Raw genomic sequence first — 17,805 nt, 5'->3', positions numbered from 1 at the left:
AAGATCTCTCTGCACAGTTACCTTTTGAAATGTGGCTTGTTTCGTCTAGAAGTCTACCTACAAAGACAGTAAAACCCTCAGCGGTTAAAGCAATCGCTTCACTTCACAGTTCACAGCCTTTAAAATGTCACCAAATAGTCCAAAAGGATCATTTTAAAGCATGACAGTTCACAAGAACCATTTTTAGGCTGAATATATATGTTCCCATTGGTGTATTTTTGGTACAGTGCAATTTAAACAGGTTTGGGGAACCTGATGTAAATTTAATATTCACTCAAAAGATTTTATTAGTAGATCATTTCCCATGAAGCAAGTTCTGTTGATGAGCAGCGCGGTTACCACTGGGCCTCAGTTACACCAACACCTATTTACCTTGAGTGATGAGAAGACCTCTAGAAAGAGGACAGGCTATTAACTTCGTCAGGTTCTTCCTGCAGTGCCAGGCAGAATTAGAATTAGCAAATTACAAGTGAAAGGTTCTGTAAAATAAAGAGAGAATCTAAAGGGACCACTAAGATTTGCTATGATACTCCATTTTAGTCAATGTCAATAAAATAAAATGTGTAACTTTAGTCTACAGCCCTAAAATCCGTCATGTTGTCCTGGTGGAGAATCCCCTTTGTTTGAGCACAAGTGTTAATAATTAATTTTTAATTAAGCCGTCAGATTCAGATATCACAGTTTTCCTGTTGTTCATGTTATTTTAGGTATTCCACAGAAATGGGTTTTCATTTATACCACGAAGGTTTTGTATTAGATGTCACATACACTTTTAAAGCACGGGCAGTGCCAACACCAAAAGATGCCTGACTGTCGAAGACATGGTACATTCATGAGATATAGAGCAAAATGTACAACGCGTTGGAAATATTCACTACAATGATTCACAACTACAGCAGGCACAACTAACTCTCCTGATGTGTATTTTAGTAATAGCTATTCACATTCTATTCACATGAGTCAGTCCTGTGGTGCACCCAGACTACATTTCTTACAGGGGTTTTCTGAGTACACCCTGATATTCAGAAAGTTATGCACACCTATGAAATTCGCCATCGGCTCATCCCTCTGTTTGTGAGCAATCCCTCTGCCGTAATTCCTTGAGGGTGTTACCAAGTAGAGAAGACAAACAGTATATTCATGATATATTAACACTCAGTGCTGCAGCTTAGGAGTCAAACTGGATTCAAATCCTGGTGTAGAAAGAACTATGCGGGTATGGCACGTTTTTGGCCCTTGATGCCAAAAAGTCCAAAAGCAAGGCAAAAGAGATGCAAGCCATACATGAGATGAGATGTTAAATGGTATAAAGAAAGAACACACGAAACCCAGTGTTACAGCTTTTTATCAACTTACTTATTAATGTCAAGAAATCACATCTGAAGGATAAAGATGGATAAAGATGGGTAATTATACAAAGGGGGTGATGTGCTGAGATCTTGTCTCCCTGTCAGCGTGGGATGACACACATGCAATAGGTGCTGCCTACGCTCTGGGATTGCGCTGGTGAGGCAAAGTTGTGCTGCACCAGGGTGCTCGCTGCCGGCGATGGGTGTCCTCAGCTAATTCATGGCAAGCCACCGAGCACTCACTGAAATATCTCTCACATTAAGTTCCCCTGACAGACAACTAATGTTTCAAGCTATTCCTAGTAGAATTCAGCACCAGTACAGTGATCTTTGCAGGCAGAGCTTAACACCAGAGCAAGAACGAGCCCTGCTGTACTTACATTATGGTGCTGCTATTCAGCAGAATATCTTCGCTTGAAAAAAAAAAACAAGGAAAACAAGATGTCAGTATTTCATTTTCCAGCAAGAGAAAATACACATCGATAGCGTTACCAGGTGTTTCTGGTGAGCTGGAGGGATTTTGCTGGGTAGTTATCACTCCCTTGCTCTGCATTCCTCCTGTCCGTGTATTATTCTATACGTCTGCAGCATTCGAACACGGAAAAACCTCACTGCTGTGGCCAGGTGTCCTGGGTTCAGCTTGAACCACGACACCAGGTCTCTATTACAGCTGCCATTTGCCCACTCTGTTTGTATTTCCCCCATCTTTGCTCTCCCACGTGAAATGCCCAAGAGCTCCTGATACACGACACAACACAAAACACCACTGAATTTCCTTTTTTTCTTCTCTCAAACTTGCTCTTTCAGAAGGCACAATGGGGAAAATGCTTCTGTACACAAATGACATTACAATAAAGTGGCTTCCAGGTCCTTACAGATAAGATTTACTTCACCCAACACATCCCGTACTCATCACTCAGCTTACTTTAGGACAACATAAACTGCATTTAGCATTTCACCCTTATCTTCTTTCTCTGCCAGACAAATTGTAAGTATTATTACGCTAGTGTGTCTCAGCTTCAAGATCAAATTAGCAACATAACCCCCCTCTCAAAAAGAAAAGGAACAAAAGCCCAGGAATCAATGAGCAATCTCAAACCACACTACTAGTAGGCAATTAGCAGAGAAGCAGGAGGATGAACATGGTAATACTTTCACTAGGTAAACAAGGTTTATCTGTAAAATAGGTTTATTGCTAAACATAGTTCAAAGTATCAATAGAAATTGTGCATGCCATTTGGGCTTTCATTCATTAAGCGCACTGATCTCTGAAAACATGATTCTGACTAATGAGCTGTGTTAAGCAGCTCTTGAATGCTTATTTTGTTGATATTCTAGTGAAAGACCCGGACTCACAGAAGCTGATAAAAGAAAGAATATCTTCAGTGATTCTGCACTCAGGTATCAGCTTTTCGACCCAATCTCTAGGACAATTCTCCATTTATTTATTTACTTAAAGATTACAAGCACAACCAAATCCTATTAAGAGCTTGCCTGAAACAGATTTTGTCATCCAAATGGAAGAAGGATCGAGGAGGATGCAGAGTTCCCAGCTAGGAAACTTCACTATAAAACACTTTTCAAAAGTATTTTGAAGACTACCAATACGAAGACTGCACCATTTCCAGCCACTCAAGAATTTAATTCAAATAATGCACCATTTACTTATCGTAAGAAAGCAGCATGTGAAAAGATGCAGAAACAATTGCTTCAGTTTTTCTTAAAGAGCTTTCACTGACATTTGTGGTTAAATTTTACCAAGCTAACTGGGTCCATTTGGGTATTGAAAAAATAAGTAAAATTATTCTAATTAACCTCTCAAAATTGATCACAAAATACAGCTTTCTTCCAAAGAGAGATGCACATACTAATTTCAAGACAGTGTCAACAATGGTTCTTGCAACAAAACATGGAATTCATTGTAGAATAGGCATCTTTTTCTTCCAAAAGGTTTCATGACACTTGGTATATTTGGCTGTATAAAATTTGTTGGATTTGTGTTTTTCTTTTAAAAGTCCTTTGTTGTCAGGTCAGAAAAGTCATTTAAAAATAAGGTGAACCCAGCAGACACCCAGAGAAGCAGCTCCATTGCTGCACAAACCAGCCTATGTTTCAATACCAAATCTTCAGAATTCAGAGACTTGTTGAGAACTTTCTGTAGTTTCATGGGAAATAAATAGCTCTTGTAAGCTAATGAGGCAGCTTGGTTAACAAAGTACACGTTGGCTTGCCCAACTGAAAGGCAAGATACACTTTCTTTCACTTCAGTGTGTTTTCCTTCAATGGCAAAGCACTTCACCTTTGTACCAGAGTATGTGGAAGAACTATTTAGCTTGTATTTTTGGCAGCACTCCTCTTCAAAAATCACTCAGCACACACTGATTGTACTCAACAAAAATCATGGCAAAGCTTTGTAAATCCCTGGAAATGTTCCATTCTGAATTTCTAAAGCTTTGGGTGTGATGAACAAATTGTCTTACAACAGCATACACTGTACATATGGTTGGCAGGAAGGATTTTTAGTCTTCTCAGTGGAAGATAGTAGTTTCATCATTTGAACTCAAGTAAAAATACTAGAACTCCAATTATTACTTATAGGCAATTTCCAATTTCAAGCCACATCTGTTTAAAATGTCTTTTTACCAATTCATTTAAGAAGTGTTCTCACAACACTAAAAAGAGTGATGGAAAAGGTCACTCAGTGTTTTGCAAAGGAAAAAAGAAAAAATAAAAAACAAGATATGGAATAGAAACTGCTAAACACAAAGAAATAAATGCAACTCAGCACAACGCAGGGAATACAGCAGCCTTAAAAACACAAATACTCCACACACACCGATTCCTCTTTACTTAACAACTGTAACTAAACTGCCAGAACAAAGACTTGCCACAATGTTTTCCTCTGGAGGTCAAAAATTAAGTTAAGCTGTAAGTGATCTTTTATTATATTTATTTTTTCCACGTTGTTTGCCTTGCTGGGAGTGAGTATGTATCAGGTGTGTTTATTTTTTCACAAACTGCAGGCTGAGCATTAGTGATGGGAAGGAAGTATTGTGTCAGCTTCCAACTGAGCATCCCTGTTGAGGTGCAGCTGTCCAGCTACAGAACCACTTCACTCCTCCGAGCTTTTCCGAGCATTAATTATATTCCGTCGCTTCGCCTGGTTCCTGGCCCTGTTTTCTTCATACTGGAAGACAGACAAGGAAATTAATAGATCAGCTGTTACCATTAAATAGACAAGTCCAATTTAAAAGTGTAGAGAGTGTATTACTCAAGAACAGAAACAATATCTTTGACTGATGCACTAGAAATGCAGTTCTTGTTAGTATCTATATGTTGGTTCATTTTCACTTTAAAATTAATATTTATTAACATTTATTTGATTAAAAAACATGTTTCTAGGTTTGCAATTATTAAATGAAAGAGTATTAGAATGCTCCAATAAAGAAGATTCACTTAATCTCATGAAGGAACTTAATTATACAGCCATTTTATGTATGACAGCTACATTTCACACATGAACTAGGAAAAATGTTGTATCGCTGCTATTCCAGAGCACAGGTCAAGCTCTTTTCCTTCAAAAGACACTGATTAGCTCATCTGCCTTCTGAAACATGGATTTGTCATCACAGACTTGGTCTATTTTTGATCCTGGTCATTAATTATATGCACAGATAAAGTATTATACCAAGATGAAAGGAAGAAAGACAAATTCGGGTTGAATGAGGGTAAGGCACTTCAGGGGCTCATTTTATGGCTTAAAAAAGAAACACAACAGAGATGGGACTCCAGTGTAAAATGGAATCAAAGCCTTCACAGTCTAGATACACACTTAAGACGACCATGCTTTCAAGTATACCCCTGCACTAGCAAAGGCCTGAAGACTGAAAAGCCCAACTTTCTTTCACTACAGCCAAAAAGGAGACCTTTTCATGGCTGAAAGAAATGAAAAATTAAAAATCAATGCATGATCTGATATATATATTTCATGAGAAGCAAGTTATTCTTGGCCTTAAGTTAAAGTACACATTTGTTCAACTTTTTAATAACTGGTATCAAGAATAAAACCCAAGTAACCCACAGATACTCAATACACTCTATATAATGTAATAAACCACTAAGGAGATTGATTTTGGAAAGGATTTGCAGCTGGCAACTCAGAACCACGCAGCCGCTCGCTCACTCCTCCCCCTTCTTCCTCCCCCCGCTCCTGGAGGGATGGGGAGAAGAATCGGAGGAATGTAACTCCCACGGGTTGAGATAACAGCTCTCCAGTAACTAAGGTATAATACAAACCACTGCTGCTACCAATAATAATGATAAGAGGAATAACAAGGGAAAAGGACACAACCGCTCACCACCCGCCGACCGATACCCAGCCCGACCCGAGCAGCGATCTGGGCCTTCCGGGTAACTCCCCCCAGTTTCTATACTGGGCATGACGTGCTGTGGTATGGAATACCCCTTTGGCCAGTTTGGGTCAGTTGTCCTGCCTCTGCTTCCTCCTGGCTTCCCCTCCTCCCTGGCAGAGCATGAGACTGAGAAAGTCCTTGGTCAGAGGAAACATCACTGAGCAACAACTAAAACCATCGGTGTTATCAGCATTGTTCCCAGGCTGAAAGTCAAAACCACAGCACTGCACCAGCTACTGAGAAGGAGAAAAAATGACTGCTGTAGCTGAACCCAGGACATTCACCCATTATACTGATTGGTTTGTAACTGAAATAATGGCTCAAAACATTACTTAACTTTAAAAGAATGCTTAACTTTTTCCCATGCCAATATTTAATTTTTCAATAACCCATCCATGTTATGTGGAATGAGAACAATGTGTATTTAAAAGCTACATCTGTACCTATTCTAAACTTATGAACAGCCTTTCAGGGGCTTCCTACTAATGGCATATCAATGTATCTATATTTTAAGAAGACAGACAAATATAGACATCAAGAACTCCTTTTAATGTGAAGGCTTCAATGGAACAATGAAAAATAGATTGCATGGAAAGAAACTTATTTTCCAGGTCTTTGCTACAGGGGAAATAAAAAGATATTTGGCACAAGCACGTGAAATTAATTCCCATAGACTGACAGAGGGAAAAGAGGGGCCCAAACTGTTCAGGCTATCAGGCACTTGAAGTTTCCCTTTTTAGATACAACTGTGAAATTGGTGTCAAAATCAGTAAGTACAATTTCAAGTTAAAAGGTGTGTGAAAAGTTCATTTATGTGTTTTGTCACGTAGGCATGACAACCACAAATACAAAGACCAGTTGATACTCTCCTGAAAATGTGCCTATTAGCCAGTGAACCTGCTTAAACTCCTGAAGTCTTCCATTCCTTTCTATCTATAGATGTAATATAGCAATGAGTAGGTCCTGAGCAGCAATATTTTCATTTAGAGCCTAACTCAGCAACTCATCAAGTAGTTTCAGTCACTATAAATGACTTCAGTAACAAGTGTTACTTATGCAGAAGTGACCATCACTGCTTTATGTTCTATTCTTTGCAAATACCACTACTAAAAAAGTAAGACAAAACTCAGCAGCAATCTGTCAAGTGCCAGTTAAAATGTGTGTTTGCCTATTTTTGTATATGCAAAAACAGAACGTGCCATTTGTTAAAGCCAGATTTTACCTGACAAATTTATCAAAAAGAATTTAAAATTGGTCTCAGATGCCCACTCCAGAATGCGGTTACATTTATTGATTGTACTACTTAGTAAAAAGCAGCTCTACTTCTACACCATGGACTTTGGTTTTTTATTAAGCATTTAACTGGTAGATGTGTTTCTTACCTCTTTCTTTAAGCACTTCCGCATCTCACGGTCAATATCATTGCAATGGCCAAAAAATTTCAAAATGTTGTGCTGGTAAGTTAGGGAGAGAAAAAACAACCATTTACAATTCAAAGGTTTCTTCTGCTGAAGCTCTAGATTTCTTAGAAGCCACATTTTTCAACATATCCTGGTCTTCTTTTCCTTTTCTCTTTTTGTAAAAAGTGATGCTTTGTAACTTTAGTAACTGGAAGTTGGAGCTACTCCTGAACCTCATGTGAATCACCCCCACATTGCTGAAAGTTGAAGGTAGTCACCATGTCGTACAACCACACTAAAACAGGATACCTAAGCTGAAGCTAGGAAGCCTAAATGTTGAACATATGTTTTATTGATCTAGGAATCAATCTTAGAACTTCCACTCACACTAACTTGAGTAACGTATAAAAAATATTCTGAACTGTGGTCTGTGATACAGAAAAATCTGTATCTACAGGCATCCTAGAGGCAACGTCCTCTGTGCTTTGGTTTTCATTATTTCTTCATGACCTAAAGAGGCAAGGGACTTGACGCTCCATCATCCCAACCACACAGAGAATGTGTTGTTGGTCCAGAAGATGCAGGCTTGAACGACTGAAATGTTAAAACCAGTATTAAAAATAAGGGATTAAGTTTCTCCAGATCTTGAGGTTAATAAATAAGATGGATTTACCATCTTTGTGACACAGTCTAACTGTAGGCCTTACGCATACTGAAGTGCTAGTTTCTGAAAAACTGCAGGCATTATCCTCACAAAAACATTCCACCCTAACTTGATATCCACCATAAAAATCTGTCCTCGTAGCCAGGATTTCCTGAAGCAATTTCATATTATCAGCCATCAAATCACTCTAAGAATGCAGTCTTCCAAAAGGACTACTTTCTCAAAGTGATGCTTGCTACCATGCCACAGTATATCATAATGGCAGGACCTGGAAGCAGAGTTTTTCATCCAAGCAATTCAGAAGACCTGAAGGAGAGGAGGGTTTGGTAGGTATTTACAGCTACACAATCAATAGAAACAATTCAACCAATCTTTTAGAGGGCTAATGAATTGGGGGGTGGGAAGAAAGGCCATGAAGAACAAACCAGATGAGAATGAAGTTGCTTCTGTATTTTGGAGGGAAATGTATGCACATCTAGTTGATGAGCAGATAGATGGATTTATACAAGTAATACAGGAACACTGTTAAGAATTCCAACAGTGGACAAGATTTCATTGAATAGAACATGACTGAAAGTAGGAGCAGGTTAATAAAGATTATGACAAACACTTAACTGTAGCAGTGCTATAATTAGCTTGTTTATACCTCTCTGCTGTATAAATGGCATCAGATGACACTGTGAAGCAGTTGCATGTGATAAATGGTCACTTTAACACAAAGTGATCTTGCTTTTACGGCATTTTCATTTTACCTAATACAGATTTAATTCTGTATTCTGTTCCCATACCTACACGCTACATTTCAAGATGAATGTTTACATTTCAAGCTAACTCCACTCTTACTAGTGCATACAGTGAATGGAATGTATGCTTTGGAATCTGTGTTTGCGAGTCTATGTTTTGGAATCTGTATTTTGGAGCTCGAGATCCTCAGGGCAGTGAGAAGGGCATGCAGCAAGCTCACTGCCCTGGACTTCAAGAGAGCAGACTTTGGCCTCTTCAGGAACCTTCTCAGTAATGTCCCATGGGATATAGTCCTAGAGGGCAGAGGGGCCCAAGACTGCTGGTTGATATTCAAGGGTCACCTGCTACAGGCTCAGGAGCGTTGCATCCCAACTAGAAGGGGATGCAGCAGGAGGGCTGGGAGGCCTCCATGGGGTAAGGAGCTGCTAAGAAAACATAGAGGGGAAAAAAGAAGCTTATAAAAGGTGGAAGCAAGGACAGGTGGCCTGGAAAGAATACAGGGACATTGTCCAGGAAGCTAGGGACCAGGTTAGGAAAGCTAAGGCCCAGTTAGAATTGAGTCTGGCCAAGGATGTCGGAGGTAACAGGAAAGGGTTCTATACGTATGTAGCAAACAAAAGACAGACTAGGGATAACACGGGCTCTCTCCAGAGGAAAACGGGAGAACTGGCTACCCTGGATTTGGAGAAGCCTGGGGTTCTCAATGACTTCTTTGCCTCAGTCTTCACCGGCAAATGACCATGCCATTCAAGTCTTGGAAGGCAAATGCAGGGACTGTGAGAATAAGATCTTAGGCCCACTGTAGGAGAGGATCAGGTTTGAGATCACCTTAAGAATCCGAACGTGAACAAGTCCATGGGACCTGATGAAATCCATCCATGGGTCCTGAAGGAGCTGGCAAATGAAGTTGCTAAGCTTGGTGTCATCGGCAAACTACAGAGGGAAACGGGAAAAGTGGCTACCCTGGATTTGGAGAAGCCTGAGGTTCTCAATGACTTCTTTGCCTCAGTCTTCAACTATTTAATTTGCTCAGAAATAGTTATTACTCCTATTACAGTGATATGACTGCAAGACAATATGCATTTCTTTCACTATACACCTATAAAAAGAAGTCTCTTTAAAGTATTTACTTCATACAAGGGAGAATAATTCAAACAAACAAACAACTCAAAATAATGACATCAAAAAGGAACCCCATCAACCTCTCCTCACTAGATGCAAAACTTGATTTAATGGGCAGGTTCTAGATCAGAAATAAATCGAACTGACTGTTGTGAAAATGCACACACAGGACACCCAATTAAAAAAATAATGCTTTTCATCTCTCAGGAGTATTAATTTAAATTGCAGATGAAGCTTTTTAGGACGTGCTGGCATTGTAACATAGTACGAGGTAGTCACTGAACTAATTAAGTTCACTGACTTCAGATTTCAGTGACTTCAATTTTAAAAGAATATTTCAGTACATTCCCCTTGAATTTTAAACAAAAAGGTATTGCTTCCTCTCAAGTGAGTGTGAAAGAAGCCATTTTCACTCTTTCTGGTCTGAGACTGCTAGCACAAAGACCCTCATAGTTGAGCATATGACTGACAAATGTAATTCTTCTTCATGTAAAGATTAACCTCAAACAAGACCAAGAGACTATAATTCTTGTGTATGACTGTGTAATTGCTAGTCCTAGTCCAGCAATTTGACTTCAGAAGTCAAACTGGCAATGGATGCCTTTGAATCACTTACTGCCAAGGAATTCAGATACACCGTTTAGTTCCAGTTCCCCATCAAACTCAAGCTACATTATAAAAAACGCCTATGATAACTGTATATTAGCATTCATTGTTAAAAACAAATGAACAACAGTCAACCATTACTTTCAAGTAGCAAATGAATATTTCCGGATTCTCTAGTCAAAACATAGAAAGCCCAACTAGGTATGTACCAAAAAGCAAGACAAATCTGATTGTATTTTCTTTCCTGATTGAGTTTGTTTCACAATAATGAAAATAATTGTAATACTATAATAGTTAATTAAAAAAAAAAAAGGGAGGGAAAAAGAAAGTCTCTACAGTCTCTCAAAATACCTAAAGCATTTTTAGGCAAATTAAAATTTTAGAACTCAGAGGAAAGCATAACTCATACACTGAATACAACTTTTCATTTTAAAGCTTGTGGGTGTTCTGTACAAGAACATTTTATCAAGTTTAAAAAAAAAAAGACAGTGCATAGGAACAGACATGCAATGGTAGGGGAAGCACTACCTATGAGATGGCATCAACAGATTCGAGCATTCTGACACTGCAAGACAGTACACTAAGAGTGCCAACAAAAGACAATTAAATATTGCTGAACAAACCCAATAAAGCATGCTCACTGCAAGTGAATTTTAGCATCAAAACTCTACTCCCTGCATTGTTGTAATTTAGAAATCATAAGAAAGTGTGGTACCATGGAATTTTTTTTATATGCTACTTTTAATTCCGCAGAAGTGTTGTTATACCTCTTAAGCAAAATTTTTTCTCTCGCATTTTGTGTATTATCAGCCTTGTTTTTCTTTATGTAATGACTTCAGCAAAGAAAAATCTGGAATTCTGCTCAAAACAGTAAAGCTAACGCATGTAGTATTTTAGAATTTATGGACAACTGCATCACATCGGAACATGGACGTGAAAATATCGTAAATGGCACATAATGGTGTAAGCCATCGTTTTCATATACAACATTTAAATGCATTTGTTCCTCAGTGGAAACTATCAAATTGAACTTTTTATGCACTAATAGAGAAATACATCTGTACAGAACACTATTTAGAGTTGACGAGAGAGAAGGGAAAATAATTAACAATATTGCAACAATACTGCCAACAGCTTTCATTGCAGGGGCTGACTCTGCTACATCTAGAGGTTTACTACAGAGCAAATTAGAAAAAAGGCTTTTAAACAAGTGAAATGAAGATTCCATCTTTATCTTCTTGAAGCAATGAAGAGCCTTGAGAAGCCTGAAGACAATTTGGCATTTTACATCGTTGGGTAGGGGCCTATTAAGAAGATGGGAGTCAAACAGTAATTTTCATTTAGCTCTCCAAGCACTGAATGTTAAGGCATTCTGCATGTCCGGATCCCCATCAACACATCTGCTTATAAATAGATTGAAGCATCTGCCCAGTGGACAGCTGAAATATGAAAATGCTGGGAGCATTCAAAATGAGGGCATTTCAAGTTGGTGTATTATTGTTTTTTGAGAGGCACAGAGAACTAAAAGGTGCAGAAGCGATTTCAGTTCTTAAAATAGACTTGTCAAGCTGTAGCACAGGAAATTTAAAGGCATGTTTTACTTCCTACAGAAATCACTAGCAAAATTTTACACACAGTCATCAGTGAAAACATACTAGCTATATTTCATGGCTGTTCTGCCTAGAGGAGGTTTTTCTCTCTATGATCATGTAATATTCTCGCTAATTTACCTGACACTCGTTTCCCCAACCCACCCACTCTTCTCTCTGCTCAAAACTCCTTACCTCCTTGTGACACTTCTTGAGCAGACTGATAACTAGGTTACATTCCTCAGTGTGCAGATGAGGAGACAGGTCTGGATGCATCTTTAGTGAGGGATAATTTCAGCAGTACAAAGGCAAGAATCTGAGAAAACTTCCACCTGCCAACATTAAAATATGACAGTATAACTAGAAAGTTTGAGTTAACCACTTAAAGTATTATCAAACAATTATTTTAACAAAAAAAATATTTTAGATCAAAATGTAGCTTAAAATGTATAATTTGTATTACACAGTTTAAAGTAATTAAAACCAGCACATGCCTGTTCTTCTACACAGCCCAAACGTTAGCAGTTAACTAGAAGTTTACATTCCTTGCTATTATGAACATAAGAACGCATTTGGTATTTTAATTTTAAAGGACTGCCTAGTATCATTAATCTTTCTTGAACTGCAGGTTATCTTTTCACTTTCCTGAGTTTTCTTATTTCTAGATTTTAAATAAGCTAAGTGTATGTAATTTTCTTTTTACCTTCTGCAAAGATGGATCAGAACAGGAAGCACAATGACATTTCATTACAGCACTCTGAGAACTGGCATCTTTTTTAGTTATCTATATGCTTTTTAAAAATCCTGATGCAAAGCTTTGAAGATGCTTTAAAAACAGCACTTGATCACTCAGTCAAAACACTAATGATTTGTTAAAATTATGCCCAGTTGGAATCATAAAATGGTTAAGAGTTGGAAAGGACCCTTCTTGCACCTTCACACTGTTCTCTCCTGCCCTTTCACTATGCTCCTCTGAAAAGCATCTGGATCTGCCTTCTGCATGAAGTCCCTACTCCTTCAGGCCGTGGAAGACAGCATTTAGGTTTCCCTTGAGTCTTCTCATTTGGAGGCTAAAGCAGCCAAGCTCCCATAACCTTGCTGCATAGGTCAGCTCTTCCACCCTCCTGATCCTCTTCGTTTCCCCTTTGCTGCCTCGTTTTTTGCCACCTCTGTTAGACTGCGGACCCAAAGATGAACAAAATCTTTCACATGTATCTTCGAGACTCCCAAGGAGAGGGGAGTAACAGGAACTTCCTGCTGGCTACGCTTCTAACACATCCCGATGTGCCGTTAGTCTTTGTTGCCACAAGGGTGCACTGCTAAATCGTGTTTTAACTTCGTGTTAACCACGATCCCAGGTCCTTTTCTGCAGGCTTCTGTGGGCTTGAGCAAACTTCATTCTAGAAATACATTTTTATATTAACTCCCATTTAAACAAAAACAAAATCCCAAGTAATTTTAATTTGCAATATCTTTTGCTGAAACAGATGAAAGTATCATATGACAGTGGCTGAAATGAGACGACACTTTTGTTGTGGAAGATCACTTCACCAGGGAGGGAAGAAGAAAAGTCCAGTTCATACCAGAACATATGGGCTCATCCTTACAAAATTCTACTTGTATGATCCATACTGCCACTGAATTAAAAAGATGCCTTTCGTTTACTTAACATTCTGTCATTTCCCCTCCTTCCAAAGAGATCACCTTTCTGAGCTACAGTACATCAGGCATACACCACTACAACTTATGCTAAGTAGCCACCGTTGGTTTAACACTCCAGCTAGATACTAGCAGGCATCATCAGACTTTACAGTTTGAGAGTCCCAGTACTGAGCTGCAGTGCTGGCAGCATATTTCTACACTGCTATTCCTAGAGTATTTGAGTAATATATTAATCTTGAAGAGGTATGTACCCTAATTTACCCAGTACTTCCTATCATATGTTCAGCTTATCAGGAGTTACATTCCCACAAGTGAACTAAATTTTAAACATCCAAACAGATTTAAAAGCCTCTTGAGACCCATAAGAATGCGTTCCATATAGCACTGCAAAAACATGTAGTAAATTCTTTCAAAGATCTTCCCCCATGCTATCTGGAAGTCTAATATTACACTACATATACTCATAGTACAGAAGAAGTTAGAAACAATGCAAGTTGCTTAAGCGTTCTATTCAACAAATTAGCAAATGAACCTCTAGAGATGTGACAGCAGGAGCACAACTGTAAATGCAAAGTGATTAAGAACCCTGCTGTGTTATTGTCACCAGCTTTTGACTGCATGCCACACAAAGCCAGTATGTTTTAAATTTATCAGTGATTTTTCTGATAGCACTAGAGTTAGCATTCCTGTGAGAGGGTGACCTGCTCAGTGACTGTGCATTACTTCAACATGTATGAACCCGGCTGATTATCAAATCTCTCCATCATTCAGCCTCCAGCTGCTCTTCCTAACACCGTTATCCGAGCTGGCTGTCTCAGAAGAAGAAAAGAAGGCCAGTGTCCTAGTGAAATAGGTAGCATGCACATCAGCACAGGCCAGAAAGTCAAAGGGAGCATTTCAATGAAAGATTCATTATTTCTAAACTAAAATTAGTAATCACTGCCATTATTTACAGAATTACTCTCAGGTAAAGTGGATGAAAGCTATCAATGCCACAAATAGATAGGTGGCAGTGCATTCCATCAATTAAGAGCCTTCTAACAGCTCAAATGAATTTGTCCAATGGCACATCTTGCAAGATAGATGCTACAAATCAGAGGTGCTGACACACTAGTTCTTAGATCAGTGCTCCTGAAATTAATTTTCAAATAACATTCAATATTAAAATCTTTCAATCACCAGATGTGGTACTCAGTTCATGTAGGCACCAATGGACTAAAGTAACAAAACATCTTACAGTGGACATGGAAGGCTTAACTGGAGCCTCTTAAGTACTCTGCAGTTCATGACTGAACAGTGTTATCAGTGCTCAATATTATCATTATGGTTAGGAGTTTCATATTAGACAGTAATCTATAAACGACCAGAGAAGGCTGAAATATTTTTCCTGGAGGGGATTGACTCTGACAGACAAAGGAGTTTCAAAAGTAACAAAAACATGCATGAAAAGAGATGAGATAAGCTATTGTTTCCTTAATTTCCTTTTAATAGTGTTCTAATCAAAAATAAAGATAGCAGCTGCAATCTTAACAGAATTTAAGTCCACATGGACGGAATTTTATATGGGTGGTAGCTCATAAAAAATCTAAGTATGAAAAAACTTGGGGGCAAGGGGGCGAAAATCACAAAAAAAAAATTGGGAATAAGCAATATATATTACTCTGAGAAAACTACTAACAGAAATTCTGGATAAAGAACTCAGGTTGCTTTAGTCTCACTGATCAATCTAATGCTTAATATTTCCATGTCTGGGGAACAACAATGACAGAAAGGTTTAAATCTAGGTAATTGTTTTCCTAAGAGGCTTTTTCCATCATTAAAATATGTTAGGAGACTGCTTTTTAAACAAAATTTTGCTAATCTTCCCATTTTAAAAGTTGCACATTGGGGTGGGGTTTTTTTGGTCCAAGTTTCTAATGTCAATTGTAAAAAAAAAAAAAAAAAAAACCACAACAAAACCCCACCAGATGAACTCATATATTGCTTAGAAAAAATTACTTCTTAAAACAAAATGCAAACCTTTGTTTACCAACCCTCAAGACAAAAAACTGCAGCAGAGCATCTCCATTGCTAGTAACGAAGCTTCTTACCCAAAATCAGATCTTCCTTTTCACAGCATTACGGAACACACACATTTGCTGCAACCACTGAATAGCACAAGGTGGCAGCATAACCGCGCAAAAAGAGACGATGTACATCTCTGCACATTGCTATACAGCCACTGTACTCACCATGGGTAACATTTACTTTCCTGCTTCATTTCACTGCCCAACCTGAGCACCACGAGATATTTAAAGCTTTAAGCTCTTATTTATATAGTATTGTTCTATTTGGCTTTGGAGAAAAAGACTTATGATCTAAACAGCTCTTTGTTTACTCAAATGATTAGTGTTTTCTGTAAGATTATACAAAGGTTTAGCCTAAAAAAGGATTCAGCTCCACACCTAAATTGGTTGGTGTTACCCAAAGTTCTCATTCATGTCACTCCAGCAGAATTATCCTTCATATACAATTTATAAATACTTTTGATAGTAACAGGTTAGAACACTCAGATCAGTCATTCAGTGAAATGAGAAATCACAGTTGATGAACACCATTTCAAAAACCCAGGGAACCCTAAAGTAAGGACTCTGCTTCTAGCTTCCAATAACATGGATAATATCTCCCTGATCAAGATACTAATGTATCATTCTAGGCAGTTGTCCTTAAGGTTGTGATTAGGCACATTGAGAACGACCCCTAATTTTCCAACACTTCTGAGAAACTTAGAAATTCACCTTAATAAACCAAGTTTAGCTAAATCTTATAAAAATTAGTCATAACCTCGAGTATCAGTCTATGGAACTATGCACTAGTTTTTCAATATTACATATTAGAATGGGAAACAATTTAGACGCATGTCTGTGAAGACTTGTAAACAGCAAGGATGTGCAAAGGGGTAAATTATGTCTACTTTAAAATGTTTTATATTATGTAGATTGCATTTACTTTCACTGAACCTAAAGAATAATTAAAAAAAAAAAACTTTAATAAGATTCATACTGATTTTATTTTCTTACATGACCACTTTCTGCCAAAATTCAATGTCCTTTACAGCAGCATAATGAAAAGTAGCTCACCCACTACTTGTAGTAGTTAACTGGTAAAACTACATCATACCTGATTTCATACTTTGTAAAGCAAGTTAAGGAGGTGTTATCCTAATGACTACAGCAAGCTGAACGCCAGCTTGAATATCAAGTAAGTTCTATTTCTGGCTGAAATAAATGATCAAGGAAAGTACATTAAGGCATTTTCACCTCCTGGCAATTATTTAAGGTTGTATTCATATAAGCATCTGCATAGTTACTGGGCAATTGGCAAAATATCTTTATTACAACATGCAGCAAGTCACACTGCACAATACAGCATTTTATCACAAAAGATCATTGAAGCCATCTCTTGCTAGTCCTGCTGTGTCTATGAAGATGAGACTATAGAGCCAAGAATTACAAGACCCAGCCAGTGTCAGAGTAAAGCATACTGGAGGCGAGGTGCTGTCACCAAATTCCTGGTTCGCAGTTGGCAAACAGTTCTTGTACTTCAGCTGCATTCCCCAGCCCAGGCTTCGTTTCATCACTACTTCATTAATTTCCCAGTCAAGACCACTATAAAACTCGTACTGCTAGCAGAATTCCCTTGCTTTCCCTAGAACGGCTTTTCCCCTTCTGAGGGAACAGGATCAGAAGGAAAAGCCGGTGTCTCATCACTTGAGCAGCCCCTGGAGGAAGGCACACAGCACTTGGCAGAAGTCAGTACTGCTAGTGTAACACAGCTCTGCTATGAGGTGAAAGGAGCTGCTGCACCTACACTGTTATCAACAGTTATGGCTGGAGCAGATGCCCGCTTAACAGCCCGCGCTGTTTTCAGTCTGTACTTTCTCAGTGCTCCCAGAAGTCCTCAATCTGGTGATGGGATACACACACACAAGGAAAAGCAAGCTTATGACGGCTGCAATACAGCCCCCACGTTGTCACTAAGAACAGCCCTCTTGAAAGCCCTCCTCGAGCCCTGAAGGAGGATGAGAGGTGAGCACAGGGCCCCAGAAGCCGGCCCCGAGCTCAGGCAGGGCATGTCACGGCTCCCCACAGCCGGGTGGTAGGAGGGAAGAAGGTGACAGGGAAGGGGGCAGCTTCCCTACATGTCCCTCTTTTCCTTCAGGCCTCGAAAGGAACAACACAGCCCGCTCGGGTCCGGCAAAGCCTCCCTCTCAGCCAC

At 38.8% G+C, this 17,805-nt stretch overlaps 1 protein-coding gene across 1 annotated transcript; it reads right to left on the bottom strand.

Moving 5' to 3' along the window:
* Window positions 1–4,461: 4,461 nt before the first annotated feature.
* Window positions 4,462–12,162, bottom strand: CMC2 (C-x(9)-C motif containing 2). Its single transcript, XM_010015745.1, has 3 exons — window positions 12,082–12,162; window positions 7,144–7,215; window positions 4,462–4,536 (listed from the first exon to the last, which is right to left on the bottom strand). The coding sequence occupies exons 1-3, from the start codon at window positions 12,160–12,162 to the stop codon at window positions 4,462–4,464; spliced, it is 228 nt and encodes a 75-aa protein (XP_010014047.1).
* Window positions 12,163–17,805: the final 5,643 nt, after the last annotated feature.

Source organism: Nestor notabilis, unplaced genomic scaffold (assembly GCF_000696875.1).
Source record: "Nestor notabilis isolate BGI_N333 unplaced genomic scaffold, ASM69687v1 Scaffold32985, whole genome shotgun sequence".
Taxonomy (NCBI): domain Eukaryota; kingdom Metazoa; phylum Chordata; class Aves; order Psittaciformes; family Psittacidae; genus Nestor; species Nestor notabilis.
Note: the sequence above shows the minus strand (reverse complement) of the source record. Positions and strands in the feature narration are given on the sequence as shown.

Coding starts and splice junctions, on each gene's coding strand:
- CMC2 (XM_010015745.1), bottom strand. CDS start 12,162: ATGCATCCAGACCTGTCTCCTCATCTGCACACTGAGGAATGTAACCTA. Junction 7,216..12,081: donor TCAAGAAGTGTCACAAGGAG/GTAAGGAGTTTT, acceptor CTAACTTACCAG/CACAACATTTTGAAATTTTT. Junction 4,537..7,143: donor GGAAGTGCTTAAAGAAAGAG/GTAAGAAACACA, acceptor TCTGTCTTCCAG/TATGAAGAAAACAGGGCCAG.